We start from the raw sequence: 26,543 nt of genomic DNA, 5'->3' as shown, positions 1-26,543 counted from the left end.
TTCGCACATTTTATTATGATTTCTATCGACATACACAAAAAATAACACAAAGAAATTTTTTCCTTTCTTTCATCTCTTTTCTTTTTTTTTTCTCTTACGTAAACAGGAATGCACAATCATATTGAATTAACACCGATACTTTCGATTGGTATCTTCATCGGTATATTGACAGCACTAACTTGTATTACTATAGCAATAATCGTAGCTATAAAATTACGTTCATCGCATCAGCAGAATACAAACACTGGCAAAAATTCAAAATCCAGACCTGGCAATTTACAAATAAAAGAAAAAATATCAGTGCCGTTAAGTCAATCAGAGGAATTGTATGATGAAAAGAATCCAGATGTGATACCGTCAAATGAAGGTAGGTGTCATAATATTAGTGTTGAAAAATTTCATAGATCACTGTAATTTCTTTAATTTTAACTAATAACAACGTACAATGACTACTCTTCAACAGATCCAGAATATAAAATGAAATCAGGAACCGCTACGCCATCGTCAACATTACAAAATTCAATACATAATGACCATGAGTTGCTTAGTAAATCGCTAGGCGAGGAAAACAGGAAGGCATATATAAATGGGGTAGGTTGAATTTACTTTGTTAAGTTTTGCTTTTAACGTCTAGATAATATCTATGGTGATATAAACGCTACGGATGTTAAAAGAGCATCCACAAAAGCAATAAAATATTGTTTTTACTCCTTTGGTTTGGTTACATTTGGCTGCAAGGTGTACTGACTGTAACTGTCAGCATTCACAAGTTTACATGTTTTTGACCAGAAAAAGGAAAATCAAATGAAATTTATTGCTTTTTTTCATAGTCATCAAAATAGATTTTTTCTATAAACTCAGGCTACTCCAAATTTATGTTGAACTATTTGTTCTAAAATATTTTTTTTCGGATTGTTGTGACTTAAGTTTTCAATTTACATAATTTTTTAACGTTTATCAACTTTTTTCTAATTATTTTCATTCGTGATATTTTATGTTAAAATATTAATTTTGGTAGACAAAAAATTACAAAAAGTTCAAAAACTTTAAATTTTTGACGATTTCAAGGGACAAAAAGTTCAATGAAAAAGTGGAGTGAGCCTAAAACTCAAAAGTGAAAATGAAAATAACAAATATTTTGTCTGTTATGCAAAAAAGCCAACCGGTGAAATACATTATGCTGAGTTGTCATTAACTATGCCACGAACTAGCAGTAAAGAGCAAATGAACCATGTAAAAAAACCACCTCCTCCAGCGTACACATACTACGAGGAGCCAACAATATATGCTCAAATAGATCATAATCAAACTTATAAGGCGCGAGGCTCTGGCCCAAATGCAGTGGCAGTTCCACACTCAACGTCACACCATCAATTGCCTGTACAAATGCAACAGCATCAGCCAACAATGTACAATATGGCGGCTCAAACTATGTTACCACCTGGCTCCGTGAAAACGGTAGTTGTAGGTGCTAGCCCCTCACAATTTCCGCCTGTGATTCCAGCCACATCACCACTATCAATGCAGCAGCAGATGCAACAGCAACAACATCAGCAGCAGATTTTGCTGCAACAAAATCATCCAATGGCAATGGGAACAACAACAACTATGTATCCGCCGCCACCACCTAACAATTTATCAAATAATAAACGGCTCCCGACTCCACGTGAAATTGTTACGGTACGAACGCCTGTAGCATTTTCACAACAGGAGAGTTGTGTTTAATATTAAATTTTATCGTCTGCAATAGCATGATTGCACACAAAAAGCATACCCCAAAATACAACACATAGCATACCAGCACAGATATTTCGCTCAAAGTAAAAAGTCCGTTTCCACATACAGCAGCACAAGAAACACACACACAGACAATTATTATCATATTTTGTGCTTTCTTAACCCGAAAAAATAACAATGAACATATTTTATACATATTCATATACCAATGTATATATATATATATACCTACTTTTCAATACACAAACTACATAATAAAATGTAAAATGAACGAACAAACGATAAAATAGATAAAATTAGTTAATTAATGGTGCGCCTAAGGTGCACTTTTGGAATTGTAACCACATGAAAAGAACTTTTAAGAAAACGCGTTTTTTTAGACACAGTACCTACCATGCAGTTTCCCAGAAGAAACACATCTCCGTTTTCTTCTAAAACGGAAATTGTGTTCGTTCATTCCCCTTCTTACGTAAAACAAAGAATCCTTCCACTTACATGAACTACCTACACATAAAAAAGAACTGTTATCATTGTTTTTAGTAAACATTACCTTGTTATAAAAAAATTATATTCTGTGTGTTGCACATTGTTTGTATGATCTTTGAAAATAAAAAAATGTCTTCTAAATTTTTAAATAAACTGTTTTTATTCCAATTGAAATTTTATACGAAAAATAGCTATCATTATATATTTAAAAATTTAGTATTAAAAACATGAAAAATACATATATTAATAAAAATAAAATGTTAAAAATAACGTTATGAAAATAAAAATCATTTTGACGATCATAAAAAAGTTGAAAATTAATGAAAAAAGTGTTTTGAAACTTATCATCTGTCAATTTTAAGCTAACTGGGTCATTTGTATATTGAAAATTTATAAGTAAATAAAAACATAACTAATTTGTATAAAAAGTAACAATACAATTATATAAAATACAATTTTATCATCGGAATATTGATGGAATCAAGCATTATAAAAAAAGTATTACTATTTATATTTCAAAAGAGGATATAAATAAAAGTTGTATGTAAATTGTAGTTTAGGTAACTAATTAAATTATAAATCAATTAATAAAAAATAAATATAATTGATAAGATCATCGATATTATTAAAAACAACTCTTTTATTGCGAATAAGTAAATTTTTATAGCTGTTTTTAATGAATTCAGATTTTAAATGGTAAGTTTCAATATTTGAGTTTTGCTTGATCTGGTGTCTGATATATTTTCATATCATTTCAGATATTCAAGCAAAAACGCTCTTGAAAGGACTATTAAGTTAAAAGAAATATTCGCTCATTAAAGTAGCCTGTAATTTTTCTTGAATGTAAGTCTTTATTCTATTGATGAGCTATTAATAGTGATTAAATTAAATTATTTACAATCTATGAAAAAATTCAAGATAGTTTACAAAAACGTCAATGTAAATGTTCAGTCTGACAATTAAAGTAATCACAAAGTTAGTCAATTTTGCCAATAATACTTACTTAAAATCTTACAAAAGAAAACACATTTGTTATACTTTGTACAACGAGAATTTTTCACTGCTTTAAGCTTCAGATGAAATTCGTTTACATAAATTTGAACTTCAATTTGATCAATACATAATAAACATTGAAGATATTGTAATCTTTGAGCTTTAAAAAATAAAAAAATCATTTTAAACTAAAATAATTAGAACTTCGCAGGCAACAAATTTTCTTCAGGAAGCATGTGTTTGTAATTGCAAATATATTTTTTTCATTAAATTTTTTACACAATTTACTTTAGTTTACGAAGACATCATCATTAAAAAGAAAATCAAAATTTCATTATTGTGTTGCCGTCATCACAGACAAGATTGAATAATGTAAATATTTTAGAGGAAAGCATTTTCATTGCCTTTATTATCACAATTTGACACAGTAGACAAGGCGTGTGTTGTTGATGACAAGCCAGTGTATTTTCTATGTTTGCATCAGTACAGCAGTCGTTCGCACGCATTGCTAGGAAAATAATACAAATACAAGAGAAAGCCGATTGTCGTCGTCATGTTGGAGTGTTATCTTAAAACTTTTTTAATTTTCAGTGTCGCGAATCGTATTGTACCAAAAATAATTATCAGAATTATTATAAAAAAGGAGTCTCTCAAAAGGATAATGTTATTTTATCAACTTCCACGGGCGCAGATCATGGCGGTATATTTAAGTTTAATTATCAAATTAGTTTAATACTTTTTTACTCATACACTTTAGTCACAAATGAAAAATCATTGTAGTATTTAATGTTATAAGGATAAAAATAAAAAACAATTTGTGGTCTAGTTTTTAACTAAGTTTTCGAATTCATACAATTTTTTAGTAAAACTATGATGAATAAATGTATGAAAAATTTCCTAGCGCTAATGGACAACTCTTCGTTATTTGTGTTCCTAGTTAGACAATATGACTACAAAGTATTATTTTTGCAGCAGCATCTTATAATCACAGAAAAGCACTTGTATGTAAATAAAAACAACTCTGTTCAACATAATGATACAATACGTTATTATTGTGATTTCCATTTCATTTTGCTTTTTCCTATGTGTTTTGCGCGTATATATATTTTCTTTATCAATTGTACTTTCTTCTCCACATGAAGTTGTATATAAATAACAAACAATAAATAAATATATTTGAATAAATGGATATTATTTTCATGTTTATACATATATTTGTGTATATTAATAAATTTATGCTTATTTACAAAAGTTTCTTCCGAACAAACTGACAATATGAAATGACGAAAAATTGATTTTTTTCCGCTGAGCAAGTACTTTATGCTAAACCGCTTCCTTGATCTGCATATATGTACAGAATGTACGTATATTTAATATTAATTTGCATATGAATGATTTCGTTTTTATATTTAAATATAAGTATACGTACCTATTATTATTTCTATATAATATTAACTTACAAAAGAATTGAAATATTTCATGACAATTAAATTTTTATCTAGACACCTTCTACATAAAAAAATCAATTTTATTTTCATATATATTTGAATTCTTTATGATTAAATTACAATACATACATACATACATTATACTGTTAAGCAAAAAATACAAAACAAAATTTTGTGCTTGTTTGTATTTTGTCTGAAGTAACATGGACAGAAATGATTGCTATTTCATGGTATATAAATTTCATCTAAAATATATACAGAAAAATATATAAAATTTTCTACAGAGCTTCTCATTTTTTGACTAATGTGGTCACAACCACAAATTGTAGATAAAATGCTCTGTATCTGATTATGACTAGAATAAGTAAATAATTCTGACAAACAAAACTAAAAAAAAAACACAAAAGTTGTCTCGAATCAAAGAAAAAAAAATATTGTCCATTTATGTCAATGTTTGGGACGAGAACTTATTATGAAACAGCAAAAAACAAATGAAAGAGTGTACTGTAATGTAATGCATTACAAATACAAAAAACACTCATAGGTTTTTCTAATAAAAAATACACACATCTCACAAATAACACCCAAATAGAAATGTTGAGTTGAACTCATTTCAAATCTCTAGTAATTCTTGATGATGTAAATATTCATTGAACTGGAAAATTGTTTATGAATTTAGTTATCACGGGTAAAGTAACAATTTCAATATAAAAAACACATGAAATTTTCACATGCATGTGACTCGTTTTTCTTTTTTATTTAAATTTGAATGTGACAGAAAACAACAGCACACAAAATATAAATTATGCAAAAGATTCAAATGGAAGATATTTGATTAATTTTTTTTCGTCGTATCACATTTTATTATTTTTTCTACATAATTTTCTTTAGTGCTTGTGTCGTAGTAACGTCATCCATGTCACTTTTACATCCACAGATGTTTAAACTGAAAGTATAAAAGATAAATTAGAAAACTATAGTTTTCGATTTGTACTGTCCAAAAGAAACATTTAAAGCGTAAAACACCTAAATGATCACACTAAAAAACTTTTTTGCATATTCCATTGCAAAAGTTTCTGATCAATAGTTTTTGGAAAATAAAATTTGAGTTAAAAGGACTTGAGTTGAAAATTTTTGGTTCAATAGCTTTTTTTTTACAAAATTACCGAAACAAATGTTGTTCTAAATATTCAAACTTTTGTCAGTTGGTTTCGGGTACCCTTTCTATTTAATGATATCATGATATGCGTGATTGCATTTCAACTACAGTTTAACAATTTAAACCATGAAAAGTGATATTGCATGATCAATTTAGCACTTAATTTTTTACTGCCTTCTTTTCATTCATACTTTAAATGTGCGATGCACAACAAATTGAATAATACATTTTTGGTAGTTAAATAAATATCTCTACTATGTTATAAAACGGAGAAGTGACAATGATGAGCAAAGTCGGCTCATTACACAAAACTCTTGGGTATCAGTAATCAGGACGAAAAATTATTAAATAAATAGGCTGGATAAAAAAGGGTTTTTATAATACAGTAATGAATATTGTTAATTTATAGAATTTACAAATTTTAAAAAAGTTGAAAAAACTTATCTTATATTATTAACAACGGACAATACACTTTATATTATGATTTATGATAATATTATAGAACTTTAATTTATTGAAATAAAACTATTAATGAAAAAGAATAAAAAAATATTATCAGTATAAAATATTTTTATACATAATGACATTTCTGAACAGTCATTGCAAAGTACATTTTTATTTAATTAAAGATTTTACTACATTTGAGAAAATTCCATTTTAGGCTGAAGTGCAAATTTGATGACATTCCATTTTGAATTGTTATTTTTATTATAATTATTATTATGTTGTATCCAAATTTTCCACAACAATCACAAGTTTAATTCAGATATACATATTTGAAATTTTAAAGTGTAAGCTGAATTTGAAATAAAAACGTAATTTGAAGGAAAAATAATGTACGTTTAATTCAGACAAAAAATAATAATTAACAGATATGCTAATGCGTATAATTTTTGTCTTTTGCAACTCGTCGTCATTTGTCGTGTCATAAGCTTTTTTATTCGACTCGGACGTTTATAGTGAATTCAATTATGTAAAGATTCTTTATCACTTTTATAATTATATGTACGCCTCTCTACGATTTACATAAACGTCGGTATAGAGAAAATTATCACAAGATAATATTCTACTCGTTATTAAGATTTTTCTTACTTAAACTCACTTAAACATTCTGGAACTTGCATCAGTACCAGAACGGCGAACACATGTTCAAAATAAATTTGAAATGCGATAAAAAATATTTAAGTCTCGTACTCTTGTAAAATTCATACAGAAATAAGATTCTATTTTTTACACATATTTAAAATATTTAACTATTAATCAAGAGTCGCATTTGCATAAAATGTTCAAGTTGTTCCTTACTTTTGTGTTCATTTACTTAACTTAGACATTTTCAACTATAACTTTAGATAACACACACACACACAAGAAAGATTCGTTATATAATGTTGTAAGAAATGTTTTTGTTGCAGACACTGCAATAATCTACTGTGGAAACCGTATAAACACATTTTACATCACTAATATTTTATTCTATTATAATTTACAGCACTAACTTACCAAAATGTTGTATGTTTGCAGAATATTTAACACAAAATTAAATAATTTTCATAATCTTTTAAAGCCATGACCTTTTCCAGTGCTTGTGTGTCTCCGACATCTAATGTAATCCAGTAGTTGCATGGTGAAGAAATTGTTATAGACACAAAAACAAGAAGGTTAGCATTTTGTTTAAATAAAAAAAGAACTAGAATCCTTTATATACACAACACATCCCATACTGTACTAATAATTATGTATAATTGTAAAATATAAAATAAAAAAGATGGGCAGTGGGAAATTTTGTGTAAATTTTAAGTGTTTCTATATAAATTAAAAAAGTGAACGGAGATCGTAAATGAACTTCCTGCCAGTTTTATTTATTTTACTTAATGCTGGAACACATTAATTCAATTGTAAAATTCAAACCTAAAATTTATCTTACGTGCTTTTGCTGAAACAGTTTCACGTTAGGAATTTAAATAATATCTTGCTATACATAAATAACGTAGAAAAATAATTTCCTTAGTGGGATCACAATTTCGACATAATATAAAAAATTGTCTGCCAAACTCTTATATCAAAAATAGACATAATTGTATATTTAATGTTACTGGTGAAAAGTCCATGATATCGAACAAACATAAGTTTAAAAAAATTATAATTGACGTGTATACAACATAATTTTCAATAAATTAACTAATACTTGTCACATATAGGAAAATCATTTATAAACTGGTATCATAATATTTATCATAATGTTGTTCATATTGATCATAATAATAAATTCATCCACATAATTTACAATAACTAATTATCATTCTTAAATTTTAAATAGAATATAGTGAGCCAACCAATGCCGATCAATTCACACATTGCACCACAAATACCGCATATAAACAAAACACGGAACGCACAGAGTCAAGTTAAATTAAATGAATTACCCATAAACTATTTTTAAATGATACAATTTAATTATTGTTTATGCAATATTAATGTATTTTCACAGACCCGTTTATTTCGATTTATTTAAAAAAAAAAATCATGGTGATATATTTTTAAATATATTAATACTTAATATTTTTACTAGAAGGGACTTTATAATTTTTCCAATTTGATAAAATAATTTAATGCAATATAACTTTGAATATTAAAGTCAATTCAAACATAATTTGAGAAAAGAATGAAATGAAGAGCATTGTGTTTTTCATAATATACGCTTTTATAAAAAAAATCTAGATCAGACGGCATTGTTGCTACGGATACGTGAACAAAGTATGAAAGAAACCATAAATTGACAAACAAAAGTGAATAAATTATTTAATTTAATATTTCTCATTTTTAGGATACAATATTAGTTTATCATAATTAGTATCTCTATGGCGATTGAAGTATTAAAATATTTTCAAAGAGACTTTTTATTAATCTTGAGAGTATTTATATAAGCAAAAAGCAAGGAGTAAAAGATTAATTTGTACATTCTCAGTTGTATGTGAAAGTTTTTTTCGACAGTAACCAAACCTTTAAAAAAATCCTTTAGATCTACTAATTTGAAATCGAATTTCTTGTGTTACAAAAGTTTGAAAATTAAAATTTAGTATATTTTATATTTTTGCATATATGCATATCTTGAACAAAAAGAATCATGGCATCGAGGTGTTTAAACCGATACAAAGTGCCGGGTGATACAAAAAAAAAACCGGCATTAGGTGGTTTCACAAAACATGCGCTGTATGTCGATGTTGAAAGTCTAACAAAAATAAAATTTGTTAGTAAAACTATAAACTCACAATACTTTTAATCAGATAAAACTCAGGACGATTACTTTACTCAGAAAAGTATTGTAACTTTTTTCTACAAAGATACAAAAAATATAGTATTGTGTTTTAGTAAAAAGATACAAGCATAAGGAAAATATACATAATACATTAAACAAAACGTCATTTTCAATGGTTACATCTCACTCTGCTCAACATAGCATTATCACCTTCATGTTCAACTTTTTCTGCTGACACTTGTTCTTTTTTATAGCTCGCTTCCTCTTCAACGATGTTCAATGTGCTCTGCATTCTTATGTGAAAAGGTTTTGTTATCAGTATTGACAGTTTTATTGAAATTGGATAACTTTATTAGGAAATATGTTATTTTCGTGAAAAATATGTGATAAAGTGGTATTGACATGTGAATGAATTATTATTTGTACAAGATGTAAATAATATATTTCCCGGCGCATATTATACCAAATAATGATGCTCTAAAAATTAGATCAGACATGTGAATATGAATTGTCATGAATATATATATAAAACAAACTGTACAGTATGTAATGAATAAAAACGAGAAAATATTTTTTCCACGCACTATCCCATACCTTACGCTTTTATTTTGTATTTCGAAAAATATCATATGACAGATTTCATTAATCATAATTTTTATTCACTTCTCTTCCATTCTGAAATCATAAAAAAGTCAAATGTATCAAGAGTTGCGTGTGATTTAGCCACGTTTCATTCGGCTTTCCCACTTTTAAAACTTTATAAACATAAAATTTTACACTAATGCAAATTCCTTGTAATTTAATAAGTACATTATTGTATGAGAATGGAACATCAGCTCATTGAGCCATGAAAGTCAATGCACCGATTATATGTAATGCATAGATTTTCATTTGAACTTGCAGAAGCAGGCAATTGATAAATACCTTTTCAAATCTGATATGTATTGTAAAAAATATGTAAAGAAGTTTGAGCAATAAATTTAAGAATTTTTGTATCACCTTTAATAGTTTGAAATTATGTCGTCTTTTAAATAATTTTTAAAAGTAAACATAAAGTTCTTTAATTTTTTTTAAAGGTTATAAACTTATTAATCATGCTAAGTTATACAATTTCGAACAATAAGATTAAGTAGCAATACAATTCTGCAGCATGAAAAAAAATATTTAATAAGAAATCAGAATACTTTTTATAATAATTATAAATATAAGAAGAAAAGTTTATAGCATACTTAATTAGGAGAGGTGTCATCATAGCTCACCATAGAAAATGTTCTTGAAAGTATGTTTGTCCTAATTTTCTGTCTAGCAATTTCAAATTGCATAATGAGTAACACAGATATAACTTCTAAGTAACATACCCTCTCAGAGTTTTGTGAAGATAAATGTATCGTGTGCGCTCTAAAAACTTACATTAAAAAACCAAAAATATAAGCTAAAAATTGAAATTCACCTTTGCAAAAACATTCGTCAAACAGTGTGTTCATTTTTTTTATAAATAAAGAAATTTTGAACAAATTTTGTTTCCATGAACACGACAAGTAATTGCTTTATTTCACTTTCGTGACTTCTTTAATTCAATTTGCTTTGTCATTTCTCCAATCACCAAGTTGTGGCATAATTTTACAATTCTTGATTATAGTGGTGGAGCTGAACGACAACGCGCCGATTTGACGACGATCAAAGAGAGGGAGAAATTGCCACTAATTTGATAATATTGAATCACTTCCTTGGAAGAAAAAAATTGTTGCACGATGTTTTGTAAATGTATACAAATGCTACATCATCATTACGTACAAGAGGCTCGTGGTAAAAATAAGTGCGGTGTCGTCGGTCGTCAGTTAGTCGTGTGCTTTTCGTTAGACAACAAAAGTAGAAAAATGCTAAACTAAAAGAGACTTTGTACTTACTGCCATTTCATACAGCATAACATAATAAATACACAAGGAATGAATCGTAGGAAACTAAATTAGTAATAAAACGAAAAAAATAAGGCACAAGGAAATCGTTTGACGCTATATTTCTTTGCCTGTTGTAAGTTCCTTCCTTTCACACCCAACCATATTTTCCTTCTTTCATAATATACACATTACACATCTATGTATACAATCACATAAAAAAAATTCGTTATCGTCATCATCATTCATTATTATTATTATCATTATATGAATCACATTTTTCAAAATGTTTTCTATAATTTTTGCATTCTATAGTTTGCTTTTATATCGAAAAGAAAGGATTCGTCTAAACTTATTTAGTATGAGCTCACTTCGATGGTCTTGTGTTCATAATAATCTTCGTTTCGTTCAAATTTTATGGATAGAAAAGACATAATAAGCGTTAACGTGATTATCCGTTCAAATAAACTTGTGACTTGAGAATTGTCACCATTCAAAATAATCAGTTTACACCAATTGTGTTGTGTTTTAGCAAAAAAAGAAATGTGTTTCGAGTATAACTTAAATAGTACCTAGGAATATAAACAAAAAAAATTATGAGATTTTTCCTCCACTTGAACCAAGACATTATTTTAAATAAGCATGTCATGTTTTGTTGTTTCTGGAAAAATTATATATAAAAAAAAAACAAATCATAACATATCGCCCATAAAATATTGAATCCATTATATTGCCTTCATATATAATATTTTATGATTATCATGAATATTTACAGCTAATCATTTTTATGACGACAAATTTACGATGTTGTTCCAGTGAACAAAATTGATGCATTTCACACACTCATCAGAAACCTTTTGTCAAGCGTTGATGAAATTTTTCCGCATCATAGATTCGCGATGCGTGTACAAACATGCGAAAACCTCGAAGAGTTTTTTCTCTTCTGCGACATAAAGTTTAATTCAAATTCAAATTTATCACCTAGGACCTGTTTACATTTTTGTTCAATATAAATTTCTTCTGCCATGAAATGATAAAAAAAATTAACTAAAAATGTCCAAAAAGAGCTACAATTTGTTGTAGCCTATAAATAATAACCATTTTTTTATATTGGGCTGAAAAATAAAAAAAGAAAAAAGTTAAAATCAGTAATTTTTGTCATTTTCAGCACACTTTAATAACGAGAAAGTTAGAAAACTTTTATTAAAAGCCAATATGTAAAGAAGTTAACTGCATACCTAGTTTGAATTAAAATGTACATTATCTCATTGATAAAAAAACAAAGATTTTCTGCTTTTTTCTTTTTTGTCATTCATTATAATATTGTTGCCTGAATCATCAGACTGTCAGAATATTTCTCTTGTTTTTTGTAGGTGTTCCATTTCGTGTGCATGGAAGCTACGATCCCATATTGTGCATGTATATGAACAAAATAATTTTAATTCAACTATGCAGAAAATTAAGAAAAGGAATTTGTAATATAAATCTTATGAAAAATGTCTGTAGTACTGTATAAATATTTCGTGAATTTTCTGTACAATATATCTGGATACTGCCTTTGAATTGTAAAAGTTTTTCTCTATAGGCACACATTGGCGTCATCATTCACAACACAAAAAGAGAGAAAACTGCTTTATTCTTTGTCAAGTTGGCGTTCTATGAACAGTTTACTCAGAATGTGCTCAGCAGTTTTATAATAATAATAATAAATTCATTTTAAATGTTTTTAAATTTTAAATCAAAGTTTTATAAATTTTATCATTCATCTTTTGTTACACTGATTTTTTACTATGCTGTAGATTTCACATGTATAAAACAGATATATAGTTTGAGTTTTTCATTCAAAGTTTTTAAAATTTTGTACGAATTTTGTGCAATAATATTAATACTCACTTTACCGTGTGTTCAAAAAATTTTTCCACTACTATTTCTTTTATTTTTCTGACAATCTTTTTCACTTTCTTTATTTTGGGGATTCACGGTATATCACGGTAAAGAGTCATCATTTACATCTCCTTCAATGTACAACAACAAAAAAGAAACAACATTAATCTACGAAAAGGGTGAACGAATTTAACTCGTAGCAAAAAGAGGAAGAAAGTATCTGCATTGTAGTACAATATAGTAGGTATATCATCTCAACACTTATTCATTTACATTGTTCTATATGATGTTTAATTCTTATGTACGTTAACACATTGTTTAGCTTTGAAGGGGTACTACTAAAAGTCTAGAAAAAAGTGTAGAATTTCACAAAAAACCGTATCGGATATACAAGTAATTTTTTTAACGGAATAAGACACTCTTTTTGAAACATTTTGCCAATGTTGTACGCACCTAATTTATCTTTAATAACTGGACTGTAAAATTATTTTACGCCTTTGAGAGTGTTGAATCAGCGCTACTCCCATATACCTACAATTCACACCCCGCCAGTACTTTTGTACTTTAGAATAAAGACTAGTACTAAAATAAATAAGAACTTGTATGAATCTTTTCAAATGGAAAGTCTTTTCACAAAAAAAAAACACACAGAAAAGAAACAGTGATATACACTCTATTAAATCCCTACTTTAGCGTAAAGGCGTTGTTGTTTTCAGAATAAATAGTTGAATATGCTTGCTGGCTGGAAGTAATACAGGTACATATAATGCGCTGCAACGTCTTTAAATAGCCTGTGAAATTGGACTTTTACAACATATTTTAAAGTTCTCGCTTTTCCATTTTAAAGAGTAGTTCAAAATTAACTTTTATAACTAAATATTCAGTCAAATGTAAGATATTAAAATACCAGGCGTTCACATTTTATCTTTGATTAAACAATCTCTTTGATTAAGTTTGATATTTGTTTTCCAAATGAAGTGCATCACCCTCATGTTTACTACAAATAAAACTTAATATTTTTTAAAAGACTTCAACTATACGTTGATTAACAGAATATTTACTAATCCAGTCTGTGCTGCGAAAGTGCTTCTTGACAGGAAAAAGTTATACCCGCATCATGAAGATTTTAATTTTTAAACATTTTTTTCTTGTTTCCAACAACTCCTTAGATTTATTTTTAAAAAATACTTTAGTATTTTGTTTCTCTGACATTTAAAATGTTTGTTGTAATGATAGGCTGTGTGTAGAACAAGAAAAGAAAAGTTTTCACACAAGTTTTTTTTCGGTGCTAAGTAGCACATAAATGATATAAAGTATACGTTTGTTAGCACACAAACACACACGCCAACAAAGATCGACTAAAACCTGAAGGTACCACTATTTGTTTTGAACATCACATTGTGTATATATGTACTATAATTGTGTGTGAAAAAACGGCAAATAGCGTGCAATTTAGAAATGTACATATTGCTACAGCTACTTAGGAAAGACCATCAGATACAAAAAAAAGTGAACATAACCAACTCTTTTTACAAGTATTATATTATATTACATAGAGAATAGAAGAAAAAGTTCATGAAACATTGCCAACATGGTTTTTAAAACTTTTTTAATTACAAATAGATCTTTTGTTTAACCCATTATTTTTCTTTTTTATCTCTTTTTTCTTTTATTCTTTGTATATAGTTTTATTAGGCAATTTAATAAGTTACGAAAACCACAAGCAAACAACAACAAAACATTTATTTCGGTAAGGAAAAAAACTGACACTGAAAACACCAACAATCACATTTTTCGACATTTAACACAGTAAACAAGCGTGAAACAAAATTGCAACATTCATAGAGGAAAAGAACTTTTTTTTATTTATCATTATTTAATTATCATCTCATAAACAAAAATCAATTTAAATCCAGACAGACCAAAATCTGAACGAAAAGAGTTTTACTTCTTTTTTCATTTGAAAACTCTTCTAATTATAAGGATCAAGACATTATTACTTTTAGAAGTTAATTATGCCTCAAATTTTTCTCTTCAAGTTGTCATTTTTAACGATTCATTTATTGAAATTTATTTTATATTATTTTTTTTGAACTTTTTATTTTTTTTTGTCTTATTTTATTATAAATACTAAACTTAACGTGTTTTCATTGTTGTTTTTTTTTTGTATCATCAAAAACAAAAAATTCCTAGCGCTCACGGATCAAATGGTACATTTTTTAAGACACGATCATTAAAACACCATAAAATAAAACATTAGCACAATATTGTGTGTAAATCAAATACATGCAAAAAGTTTTGCCTTTTAAATTATATCTAATGTAAAAGGGATAGAAACAGTTGATGGCAAACGGCCACCATCCATAAAGTTTACTCGTTCCGCAGATATACTAATTAATGAGTTAATATTAAAAAAGTAATTAAAATAAATTAGGGATGGAAATATTATTTTATTTTATTTTTTTCAAAAATACAACCAAATACAACAATGGTGAACACACACACATTCTGAAAAGGAGCAAAGGCTCGAAATTACAAAAGTTCTTTTCGTTCAGCTTAATCCAAAGGTTTTTTTACATCACAAAAAAAATATCGTTAATTACATCTAAAATGATTTCGCTCAAAATAAAGTGAATAAAATGCCTTATTTTATTTGTTTTTATATATTTATGTTAAAAATCCATTTAAAATGCGAAAACATACTACACATACAATTCCCGGTTCCGAATTGTTATTAAAATTTCTTCATTTAAAAAATAACAAAATGATATTTTTACGAGAAAAAATGTTTTATTTTGTTTAATTTCATATGGCCGAAATCCTTTTGCGAGAATGCAAGAGTAAAAAAACAAGGAAAGCAATCAAATTCATAGTGACGCAGATATTTTTAAATTAAAAAATAATAATAATAATGACACAAAAAAGCAAAATCAATTGATACATTATTTGATCTGTCAGTTGATATTTAATTGAATTACTGAATGAACGTTTTTTTTTATTAAAATCTCATATTTCTGTCTGTTAAATTGTACATATTTATAATTTATTAATGAGAATAAATTTAAAATGAAACGGTTCAATATAGGTATACGTACATATGTCATCGTATTAAGCGCGTTGCGTATCAAATTTTATTTTGTAGAAAAAATATATTTTATTTTAATTTGGTAAATAATGTGAATCAATCAGGATGCATCAATGGGTTTTATGGATTAAATTGTTTTTTATTATGGAGTTTTATTATGAGATATTAATTGGCTCTTTTTATTAAATTTTAAACGTCAATTTGAAAAAAGTGATTTGTTAACAGATATTGTCAGTAAATGAAAATGCATTAATTTACATGTTTTCAGTTTAGAAAACAATATGTTACCGCTGCAGTGTAATTTTAAAACCAACACTCACCGTGAGTTCTGCAATATAATGGAATCACCTTGACAATTATGTGGTTGACTATTTTGTTCCTCCGACACACACACACACAAGCATTTACGGTAAAAAGACTGACTATAACATGGAAAACGTATATAATATGATATGACTGTTGTACATTTTATGTTGCCTAGAGGTTCGAGCAAACGTATCTAGCAATGTTTATAAAGTTAACTGTTCTGTGTTAGAAGCTGAAAATTCAGTGTACAGTCTGGATAGAGGATATTTTGAAAATTTATATCAGAAATGTATGAGCATAAACTAAAAAGCACTAAAACTTAACCACTGATACGTAAACATGGAGGGTAGGTTTCATGTTAATGCAATACGGTTACGGAAGCATATTTGAAAAATGCGCGTCGTTGGTTTTTGCTGGATAAGTGGGAATTTTCTGCCAGCAAAAAAAAAATATGTATAAAAATAAATTGAGAACGTTATGGTGAGCAGCTTTCAAAAGCCAATCCAAAATTTGTTTATAAAGTTTATTGATGTTTACTTTTTCCGTTATAAACACATTCACTCTCATTTAGCCAGGCGAAGATTGGCTAACAAGTTACGGTAGGTCATCATTAATTTTGTGTGCTTTTAACTTTTGATGACTCAAGCATTTTAACACGTACAAATATGTACCATTTCCGATTGAAGCATTTTTAATGAGCGTAAAAAATTATTCAAATAATAAGATTTTGTTTGTTTTATATTCAATTTATTGTTCTCAGTCCTATTGATTTTTTTTTTGCGTATCTCTAGTAGAAGTGTTTTTCCACAATTCTCTTTAATGCTATTGTCATTTTCCATAACCGAAATTGAAGTTTTTATTTTTAAAAAATTATTTGTAACATCTTGTCTGATAATAAAAACAAATTTTAAGAAAACAATTTTACATTCACAGCTATTTGAAGCAGGTGGTACATTATTGAAAATTGATTTTTTCATCTTTCATATTTAATATATTTTTTTGCCCTTCCTTTTTTGTTGTTGTTGGTTCATCTCATCAATATTGTTTATTTTTCAAGTAATTTTAGAGATTTTACTTTTTGAACTTTCTCCTATTATCAATATTATTTTCATTAAATACAGCAAAAAATAATAAAAAGCCTACAATAAAATAAAGCGTTTCCGTCATAATATTTTTCGAAATGTTTTCACTTGACATTTTATCGATTTATATTGTAAATAGCTCGTCTCCATCTTTTCGCCTTCGTTCTGAAACGTGGAAATGTGCTTAAAATACATAATTCACTCAAACAGTAAAATTATAAATATATAACATGTGATATGCGTAAAATGATGATGCTGTACGAGTACTTGTTCAAAAGTTTTCTAAGCAATTTGTGGTAATTAAAGCACATTTTCTTAGGTTCTATGTTCAAACAAGATTTATATTTGTTAAATAATTTCTTTTGCAGTTTCTTTTGAGAAACCTATGCACATTTTCGTAATCAGGTAAGGCTAAATACAAATTAATTGAGAACAATTAACCCATTGTCTGCCAGGGTAATTGGATATTGTTGAAGTTTGTATATGTCTCGATATGTCAATTGGCTATAAACTAAACGTAAAACCATCTTTCAGTCTTAATATATATCTTGAAGAGGATATTATGATAAACAATACAACAATTCGTTTTATCCTTTCATCTTTCCTATGTATTCATGAACAAATACTGAAAATTAGCATCGGGTTTTGTATAGCATACGTACGTCTTTATAGTTTATTATTTACTTATAAAATAGCAATTGAAAGATATCAGTAATTAAATGTAAATATAAATACAGTATGTATCTTTGTACCTATGCGAAAAGATTTTTGTATATACAAATGTTTGCCATTTTCAGTTAAAAACAAACAATATGTATATATTTGAATAATTAAACAAAAGTAAGGTATGTTTATTGAATAACGTTGGTGTGAGAGAATTTTCGTTTTAATCCCCTTGACTCAAACTGAGACACTTTTGATGATATTTTCTCACTATAACAAAATAAAACTGAGTAAAAAATTTTGCAATTTTAAATGAAAAACAAAATAAAGCGATTTAATGATGCAGCCGGCAAACAAATGTAGTCCACCGTTGTTTATATAAGTGAAACATGAATGGCAATTGTGGAAAATGAAGCAAATAATACCAATTGTGTTAAAACCACGTTGTGGAAAATTTGGTTTCTAATGAAATATTCTTTCATGTTGTTCATTGTACGAATGTGTTTGTGCGTGGCAAGCACATGAGAAGGTCTGGCTATGTGTGACTACGATGTGTATATGGGATGAATTTTGTGTTTTGCAATGCAATAAACGTAGCGCGTTATATTGTACACATAAATTCGTATTAAGTGCAAAAGTTATGGGAAAACATTTGACCTAATCTATTTTCGGGAAGTCTTCTTTCTATTTTGTTGCCAATGTTCGATGGCTTCAATATTAATGAAGTTGATTTAACTTATCTTATAAATTAAAGTGAATGTGCATATTTATGAGTTCAATTCTATTTTAACAATAAATGTTGTCTGAAATAACATTGAATCAATTTGTACCTATGAGCCTTTGTACACCACTTTTGGTGTTGTTTTTGTCACAACTAAAGTAAAAAAAAAACGAATAGCAAGTTCAAGTGCTAAATTATAATTACATACAAGGAAGTATAAATACTTAAGATTAGGTTCAAATACTATCCTCGAAATATAATTAAATATATAGACGAGTTGAATTCAATACTTCAATTTTTATCCCATTAGTAAATAGTTGATTACGGTGCTTGTAACATTTGATGAAGAAAGATTTGAAACAACTACTCGACGATATTTATATAGCTACATTTAACATCGCATATCTTCTTCGTATTATCTGCATTCGAATGCGTATTTATTATTGAAATATCATTGTAGGTGCATATAAATTTCTGGAAAATTCCTTCAATTCATATTCATATTATGTCCGTATAAGAGTATATTGTGGTTTTATGAAGCCTGAAATTGATTTTGCATCAAATATTTATGAATTGCGTATCTCTTCCCAAGAAAATCACAACTGCTCCTATAAATTGTTCGATGATGAGATTTACTGCAGACTCGTCGGTTTTCGAATAACTGACATTAAATAGGTATAAAAATTTTACTATGATTTATTTGACACCAATATGAACGTATCTATCTTTATTTCTACTGATTGTTCAATTGTGTATTTATTGTATGCCCTAACAATTGATTTTTCTCTTGAAAGTGTGCCATGATATGCTTTAAATTTTCCTTCTGTCTAATGACGAACACATGTTGTGTTTTCCGTCAAAGCTCAATTTAAAAAAATAAATCAAAGAAAACATGTTCTTTGATCAAAAGATCCCTAAAAAAATGTATGTCGTTTGATGAACTGAATCGGTTAGTTATACCCATACACTTACTAGGACATGGTGTGTGTTATTTATTAAATTTATGTATTTCATATAATTACTGAAATTTTATAAGAGAAACATTGTCGTTCGAAGTTTCATCGTTTGTACTTTTTTTGTTAAGAAAAAAAAGCATACATATATTCAAGATGAAAAGAAAATACACACATGCCTTTTTCAATACGCAAAGCATTCATTTTTAACATTAAAAATTTATAAGACAAAAAACACGGGAAATTTTTTTACTGTAAGAAATGAGTACAGTGAGACATTGATGTTCAACGTTAATATATAGACTGATGTTCGATTGCGCAAAACCATTCGGGCCCTATATCTCTTTATTGCATGAGCCAACTTTGCGAATCTGGCATAGTGTAAACGCCTTCTACGTCTCTGACCAGTCGACTTTCGTTCCAAGTCCATGCATAAGTTTACTCAGATAGAAATCTCTAGTCTCAGCGGGATCAAAGAAAATTTTTATCTTAATATTTCATAGCTATAGTTTCCAATTTAGTTACACATTCGTTTCCTGTTTTGTGTGTTTTGTGAAGATGCTTGAGAAGACGTTTTTCTACCCTTTTTAAACTTACAAATAACGTGTTGTAGGTGTAGACATGATGGGTTGTATCTTAAGTGTAATTGACAAGTTACAAGAGTAAAGGCATACACGAAAGGAAGGACGTACGATATTATGTGTAAACGCTTGCCATAATTAGATAAAAAAAATGAAACGAGCATTTGAATGTTTATATTCTGTTCACTTTCGCGATTCTTCACGCGATTTTTCTACAAGAACGATTTGTAAGTAGATGTTGATATATGTACTGTAATGAAAAGGAATATCTTCGAAGATGAAAGTTACATTTTTCTGCTGAAATTTTTGTTGTAAAGCCGCTCCAAATGAAAATCAAAAATAAAGTCCTTTTTAAAAATAAAATGGGAGGGCAAAAAAAAGTTTTGAAATACTATTTTCATACAACATGACACAAATTTAACAACATCTGAGCGTTAAATAATATTTTTTTCACTATCTACTTTGAGATTTGCATTTTTACAATATATTTAAAGATATTTCATATAAAAATTAAAGAAAAAAAAACTCATAAAAAAGTAACTGTCAAAAAATTTTGAAAATTCAGTAATTTTATGAAAAATCTTTTTTGAGAAAAAAAATTATGAAAATACACAAAAAAAAACTCATTTTTGATGAAATTTTTAACTTTTTTTTTATTTTCCATATTGGATTTTTGACTTTTGAAATGGGACAACGGGCTTCTGATTGAATTCACAATAGGACGCTTTTGAGACCGCGGTGGAAGCCAACCAATACCCTACCCTTGATTTGAGCGCCCTAAGTAATTTTCGAAACGAATTGCAAATAGTAATTGTTGGAAAAATTGTAAAAAAAGTAGTATTCGTACTTTCAACTTCAGAAGCCTAATTTTAAAAAAAGGAAATTCTGACCTTCTTTGTACTTTCATTCAACTTCGATTTGTATCTAATTTGTCTTGTTTTGTTTATCGTTATATTTTCACTTTAATATTGTTTTTAAGAATCGAGTTTGGCTATGTGGTTACGCAAGAAAATTTAAAAAATGCATCAAAGTTTCATAAAAAATTTTAGTAAGATTTAGAAAATGATATTAAAATGTCTTTCGTGAAAAATTGAATCATTATTTTATTTTGTTAATTTATTTGTTTTCTGCTTGCATGCTTAAAACAGTCCACACAAGGTAGGTTGACATTCTATGAGCATTTTCATTTAGTTTGACTTTCCGGTCGAAAGTAAAGCCAACAATCCACTAGCAACTGTGATGGAAAAAATGTAGTTGAAAACGGGACTAAATGAACGCAGCAAATAGAAACTGGCAAAAATAACGATGGCCAAGAAGAGTGCATTGTTGTAGAAAATGGAGAAGGTCGTTGCTTCGTAGTCAGCCACCTCGTTCTTCTTCCACAAAATCCTTAAAAAATGTTCGGTCAAACTAAAAATAATCTAATTTGAGACTTGAGATTTTACCTTTCATCCTTCTCCTTGCGACTCATTTTCTTATCGGCCAACAAAGCAGATACTTCCCGAGTAACAGCTTCTTCTCTCTTGTTTGCCACCTTGTGTTTCAACGTGAATTTTGTATTTTTATATGCAAGTGCCATGAAATACGTGCTGATTCCGGTGATGATAACGAAAAACACTAATGATGGCAACAAATCCATTTGGTGGATGCGCCAAAAGAGCCCTGAAAATGAGTCATTAGCACCGTTAGTGATAGAAGGAGTAGCATAAAAAACATTTTAAAGTTTCAAGAATGTAAAAATAAGTCTTAAATAAATACGTGGCACTTACATATGGGAGAGCATGAAACTACAAATGCATTTCCATAAAACAGGGCTGAAGATTTTGTGCTGACGTTTCGGCTAAAGTCCTGCAGCAAGAGCTCTTCCTCCTTGGTAAAACCAGAGCTAGTAGTAGCGCTTTTCTCGACCATTTTAATTAAGAATTACCGAAATTGTTCACAGACTCGAAACTAACACGTCAACTTTTGCCAAAAGACGACCGATTGATTGTATTTGCTCGAAAAAAAACTCCGTTTACAGAGTGGAGCGAAGATGGTATTGAGACGAATGTTATTGATAACTAAATTGCTTTTATGCTAATTCAATCAGATTATTTTCAAAGAATTACATTACTGTATATTCTAGGGAAAACCGTAGTTGATGACGTCATGAAAAGGCGTCATCCATTTGGTATCGGAGGAAAAATATTTAAATGGACCTCAGTGACTTTTTCCTAATTTACGCATTAAATAAACAGAAGTTTTCTAAAAAAACAGATCTAAAAATCCAGAGCCTTCGTAAATTTATCTTAACGAAATTCTCCCATTATAAACATGTGACGCCATGAATGGATGACGCCCAATAACAACGCAATAAACAAAGCATCATTTTAAACAAATCAAATTTTAAGCGAAAAATCGTAAAAAACTCAGGAAATCTCCCAAAAAGTACAGATAAACCAAAGTAAAATGGAATATGAACAGATGTTAGTAGGAGATGACGACAACTCGCCACCAACAGTAGTAAATATCCTGATTATTAGTGAATTTGCATGATGGAATGCATTGTTTATCATTGTGACGTCGAAATTAAATATTTTGTTTTCTTTTTTCAGGAACGCAAAGAAAAACGAGGTCGAAAGCCCGGTCGCAAAGCTTCTGCAGAGAAGGTGGACGTTAAAGCTAAATTGGAACGTAGCAGACAGAGTGCTCGGGAATGTCGTGCTCGAAAAAAGTTGCGTTACCAATATTTGGAGGAATTGGTGGCAGACAGAGAAAAGGCAGTGATCGAGTTGAGACGCGAACTCGAAAAATACACGAGCTGGATTGCAGATTTAGATGCTGGTCGTGTTCCCGACGGTCTACAAGACGTACTACAGGAAGTGGGAGCCTTGAAGCACGAATGAATGCCATGTTATTTTTTTTGTTTAAACATTTCTTTTGAATTACTAAGTTGAGTGGAGTGAAATAAAAATTAAATATTATATTTATGATAAGAATTGCTGTTTTATTCTTAACGTCTTCCTTGCTTAACCTATAAAGTGGATAGCTTCATAATTTAAGCAACTGGATCATCTCCCTTTGTAGCTCTGGTGAAGATCAATTGGGCATGATGGTGAACAACTTGCTTAATTAGTCCTTAAATTGGAAAAATAGAAGGAATCAGCATTTGCGGAAAATGATTAAAAAAAATCAATGGTTTACCTTTGTCACGAAGTTCAACCAAAGCCTTCTTGGCCAAGGAACCGCGAATCTTCAATCTTTCAGAGACAACGGATGGAGTGATAAGCTTGTATTGGGGAACTTCCTTGTATAGTTTGTCGTAGGTGGCAGCGTCAAACAAGACTTGGTTGTTCAACTTGTCGCGAACCTTTCCCTTTGACCACTTCTTTTTCTTGGCTTTGCCGCCACCGGATCCCTCCTTTTTCTTTTGGGTCTTTTGTGGCTGTTTAGCCGATCCTTTAGCGTCCTTCTTTGGAGGCTACAAAAAAAGAACAATTGGGAATTAAAACAAATATCCAAAGTACACGGTATACACATGATGAAGGTAGGTACGGGCCATGTGGCACATCGAATTGAAAAGCATTTTGCTCAAATGACGCGAATATCGCGCAGATAATACCGAATTTCCATGTTTACAAGATGCACCCGTATTTGAAGATGCTTTTCAAATCATTTTTAATGCAGACGCATCGCGGTTTATCGCAAAAAACTCGGAAAATTCGAAAACACACTCACCATCTTGAAAATCGCAAATTCAAAAGAACGAATGTCACTTTGACAGTTTTGAAAATTACCATTTCTAATTCACACCAATTCAACGCGTGGAGATTTGCCACCGTTGATTCGTCATAATCGCCTCGAGAAAAATTCTGAATTTTTGATTTGCAGTTTTGGAGGTTGTTTTACGTCTTAATTATGCGAAAAACACAATAGATAAGAAGAATAGTTCATTAATTTCCCCCTCAAAAGGTACGTATTGGTAAGCAGATATATTTTCTGCGAAAAAAATGTATGAGATGATCTCTCTACAAAATCCACGTAGCCGATAATTCATGGTTTACAAACTTTTTTTTCTCGTTTGATATTGCAGCGCGCTAGCCACAATATGATCCCCTTAACACACAAAGATAAAATAGGCATTAGCTTCAGGATTAAGGAGAAAATATACGGATGGTTCCGACTAATATTCTCCGACAGAAATTCACGGAACCTCTTGTTATTCCTATTGCTTAATCTTAGTTTTGCTTTCGTCGAATTACTTTATGGGATATGGACAAACAGTCTGGGTAGGAAACTTTAAAGTACTTCTCAAATAAGACTTGTTCCAACAAATCCAATTTTTTTTTCTTATAGGTCTCATTTCCGATTCCTTCCATATGTTCTTTGATTGTACAGGTCTGTTAGCGGGTCTAGCTGCTTCCGTCATCACAAAGTGGAAGGCAAACGATAAATTTTCGTACGGTTATGTGCGAGCTGAGGTCATTGCTGGCTTCGTCAATAGTTTGTTTCTCTTGTTTATTGCCTTCTTCATTATGTCCGAGTCAGTCGAGCGATTGATTGAGCCTCCGGAAGTAAGTGCTGAAAACCGCAATCAATTTACCATTTAATTAACGCATTATTTGTAGGTGAAACACGAAAGACTGTTTGTAGTGTCTGTCCTTGGATTATTAGTTAATTTAGTGGGAATTTACGCGTTTCAACATGGCCACGGGCATTCACATGGTGGCGGTGGCGGCGGTCATGGTCATTCACATGGCGGCGGCGGTCACGGACACTCTCACGGCGGCAATAATCACAATCATTCACACAACCATTCACACGAGCATCCCGAATTGGTGTTGCAAAATAGCGAAGACTCTCAAATTATGCGCGGAGTATTCTTGCACATTCTCGCTGACACATTAGGAAGTGTAGGAGTCATCATTTCTGCAGTTCTCATGCAAACGTTCGGCTGGATGATTGCCGATCCCATTTGCTCCATGTTCATTGCAGTGCTGATTGCATTAAGTGTGTTGTCGCTCATCAAGGAATCTGTCATGATTTTGATGCAACGTCAACCTGTGTCGTTAGATCGTCTCTTGCCACAGTGCTATCAGAAAATCACGGGTCTTGCAGGTGTCTATTCGGTGCAAGAACCGCACTTTTGGACCTTATGTTCAAACGTGTATGTTGGTGCAATCAAGTTGGAGGTGTCGAAAAATGTGGACCCTAAATACGTCGTTACACACACAAAACTCATTTTTGAGGCAATTGGGGTACGACAAGTTTACATACAGTTAGACTACGCCGCAATGTGATACTAAAGCAAAGTCTTTGCTTCCACTAAAGAAAGCCGTCATTAATATTTTGCATTCCACAACTGTCCTTGTTTTTATATGTTTGTTACTTACTTACCTATCTGAATGCAATAAAACAATAGTCATTGGAATTTTTTAGTAAGTTTAATGCGAAACATCATGTAAACAACCACCTTGTATGTATGAAAAAAAAAACAAATATTTTGTAGTTATTAAGTTAGAAATTAATCTATAAATTCTTGTAAAAAAGCCTTTAAATGCCAAGATTTTATTAAAGTCTATATATTCATGTCTACTTTTGTTTTTTTTTTCTTACTGTTATTAATTTAAGTTAAAGCATTTTTTTAAATTTTATATCGTCAAACAGTCAATCTACTTAGATCGAAATAAAACATTTAATAAGTATTAAAACCTCTTATTACTATACCTACTATTAAATTTCCTAGTAGATAAATCTCAAAACTAATGTAAAAAATCTTTTATAAAAAAAATGATGGGTTTTTTTCATATAAAATGAAAATATTTTAACAATTATTGATCGATGATCAATATTTTTATTCAGATTTGCCAGTTAAAAATGATTGAACATAATTTTCAAATTAAAAAAAAAACTGTTAAAAAAATTCAAAAAGTTGAATAATTTTATGAAAAATATTATTAGAATAGAGTTATTTTTAATTGAAAAGTTTGTTCTTATATTTCTTGAAAACGAAAATTTCTTTTTCGATAAACTGTTTAACTTTTCTTAGATCCAATTGCTGATTTTGGCTTGAAGCGACGGACTTAATTTTAAATTTTATTTGGTGCGGCCTATACAGTTTTTGTCGCATTGCAACTGCAAAAACAGGAAAGGCATTATTAGTGGTTTGTTATTTCAACAAAAGATACAACTAAAGACATTTTAACTACAAACATTTGCATTCCATTACACTCTCTAAATATCTGTAAAAAAGACCCGTTAATGACCAAAAATATATTCTAGACACAACTTTGTGCGCGAAGAATGAATGAAACT

At 29.3% G+C, this 26,543-nt stretch overlaps 5 protein-coding genes across 5 annotated transcripts in view; 3 read left to right on the top strand and 2 right to left on the bottom strand.

The window, feature by feature from the left end:
* LOC134837490 (hemicentin-1) overlaps nucleotides 1-1,725 on the top strand; it is a 40,634-nt gene extending 38,909 nt beyond the window's left edge. Inside the window, exons 14-16 of the mRNA XM_063852871.1 lie at nucleotides 107-367; nucleotides 464-591; nucleotides 1,159-1,725. Of these exons, the coding sequence (XP_063708941.1) occupies nucleotides 107-367; nucleotides 464-591; nucleotides 1,159-1,725 (956 nt within the window). The remainder of the gene's footprint in view (nucleotides 1-106; nucleotides 368-463; nucleotides 592-1,158) is intronic.
* A 19,551-nt stretch (nucleotides 1,726-21,276) lies between these two features.
* On the bottom strand, nucleotides 21,277-22,251 carry LOC134837557 (translocon-associated protein subunit gamma). Its single transcript, XM_063852942.1, has 3 exons — nucleotides 22,019-22,251; nucleotides 21,695-21,911; nucleotides 21,277-21,638 (listed from the first exon to the last, which is right to left on the bottom strand). Exons 1-3 carry the CDS (start codon nucleotides 22,158-22,160, stop codon nucleotides 21,437-21,439), a joined length of 561 nt encoding a protein of 186 aa, XP_063709012.1. The 5' UTR covers nucleotides 22,161-22,251; the 3' UTR covers nucleotides 21,277-21,436.
* A 252-nt stretch (nucleotides 22,252-22,503) lies between these two features.
* Nucleotides 22,504-23,221, top strand: LOC134833504 (REPTOR-binding partner). The gene is made up of 2 exons (XM_063847832.1): nucleotides 22,504-22,751; nucleotides 22,844-23,221. Exons 1-2 carry the CDS (start codon nucleotides 22,698-22,700, stop codon nucleotides 23,132-23,134), a joined length of 345 nt encoding a protein of 114 aa, XP_063703902.1. The 5' UTR covers nucleotides 22,504-22,697; the 3' UTR covers nucleotides 23,135-23,221.
* Nucleotides 23,210-24,004, bottom strand: LOC134833493 (small ribosomal subunit protein eS25). Its single transcript, XM_063847820.1, has 3 exons — nucleotides 23,967-24,004; nucleotides 23,433-23,709; nucleotides 23,210-23,366 (listed from the first exon to the last, which is right to left on the bottom strand). The coding sequence occupies exons 1-3, from the start codon at nucleotides 23,967-23,969 to the stop codon at nucleotides 23,287-23,289; spliced, it is 360 nt and encodes a 119-aa protein (XP_063703890.1). The 5' UTR covers nucleotides 23,970-24,004; the 3' UTR covers nucleotides 23,210-23,286.
* A 44-nt stretch (nucleotides 24,005-24,048) lies between these two features.
* Nucleotides 24,049-25,823, top strand: LOC134837970 (zinc transporter 7). The gene is made up of 4 exons (XM_063853368.1): nucleotides 24,049-24,200; nucleotides 24,322-24,517; nucleotides 24,585-24,802; nucleotides 24,857-25,823. The coding sequence occupies exons 2-4, from the start codon at nucleotides 24,337-24,339 to the stop codon at nucleotides 25,526-25,528; spliced, it is 1,071 nt and encodes a 356-aa protein (XP_063709438.1). The 5' UTR covers nucleotides 24,049-24,200; nucleotides 24,322-24,336; the 3' UTR covers nucleotides 25,529-25,823.
* The last annotated feature ends 720 nt before the right edge of the window (nucleotides 25,824-26,543 follow it).

This window comes from Culicoides brevitarsis, chromosome 1 (assembly GCF_036172545.1).
Source record: "Culicoides brevitarsis isolate CSIRO-B50_1 chromosome 1, AGI_CSIRO_Cbre_v1, whole genome shotgun sequence".
Lineage (NCBI taxonomy): Eukaryota > Metazoa > Arthropoda > Insecta > Diptera > Ceratopogonidae > Culicoides > Culicoides brevitarsis.
This window is presented reverse-complemented; position numbering and strand designations above follow the sequence as displayed.

Excerpts from the sequence above, each read along its gene's own strand:
- LOC134837557 (XM_063852942.1), bottom strand. The coding sequence starts at position 22,160 with ATGGTCGAGAAAAGCGCTACTACTAGCTCTGGTTTTACCAAGGAGGAA. Across the intron at positions 21,912-22,018 it reads AGTTTCATGCTCTCCCATAT|GGCTCTTTTGGCGCATCCAC; the intron begins GTAAGTGCCACG and ends ACTCATTTTCAG. Across the intron at positions 21,639-21,694 it reads CGCAAGGAGAAGGATGAAAG|GATTTTGTGGAAGAAGAACG; the intron begins GTAAAATCTCAA and ends ACATTTTTTAAG.
- LOC134833504 (XM_063847832.1), top strand. The coding sequence starts at position 22,698 with ATGGAATATGAACAGATGTTAGTAGGAGATGACGACAACTCGCCACCA. Across the intron at positions 22,752-22,843 it reads ACAACTCGCCACCAACAGTA|GAACGCAAAGAAAAACGAGG; the intron begins GTAAATATCCTG and ends TTCTTTTTTCAG.
- LOC134833493 (XM_063847820.1), bottom strand. Across the intron at positions 23,367-23,432 it reads GGTTGAACTTCGTGACAAAG|GACTAATTAAGCAAGTTGTT; the intron begins GTAAACCATTGA and ends TTCCAATTTAAG.
- LOC134837970 (XM_063853368.1), top strand. The coding sequence starts at position 24,337 with ATGATCCCCTTAACACACAAAGATAAAATAGGCATTAGCTTCAGGATT. Across the intron at positions 24,518-24,584 it reads GATATGGACAAACAGTCTGG|GTCTCATTTCCGATTCCTTC; the intron begins GTAGGAAACTTT and ends TTTTTCTTATAG. Across the intron at positions 24,803-24,856 it reads GATTGATTGAGCCTCCGGAA|GTGAAACACGAAAGACTGTT; the intron begins GTAAGTGCTGAA and ends CATTATTTGTAG.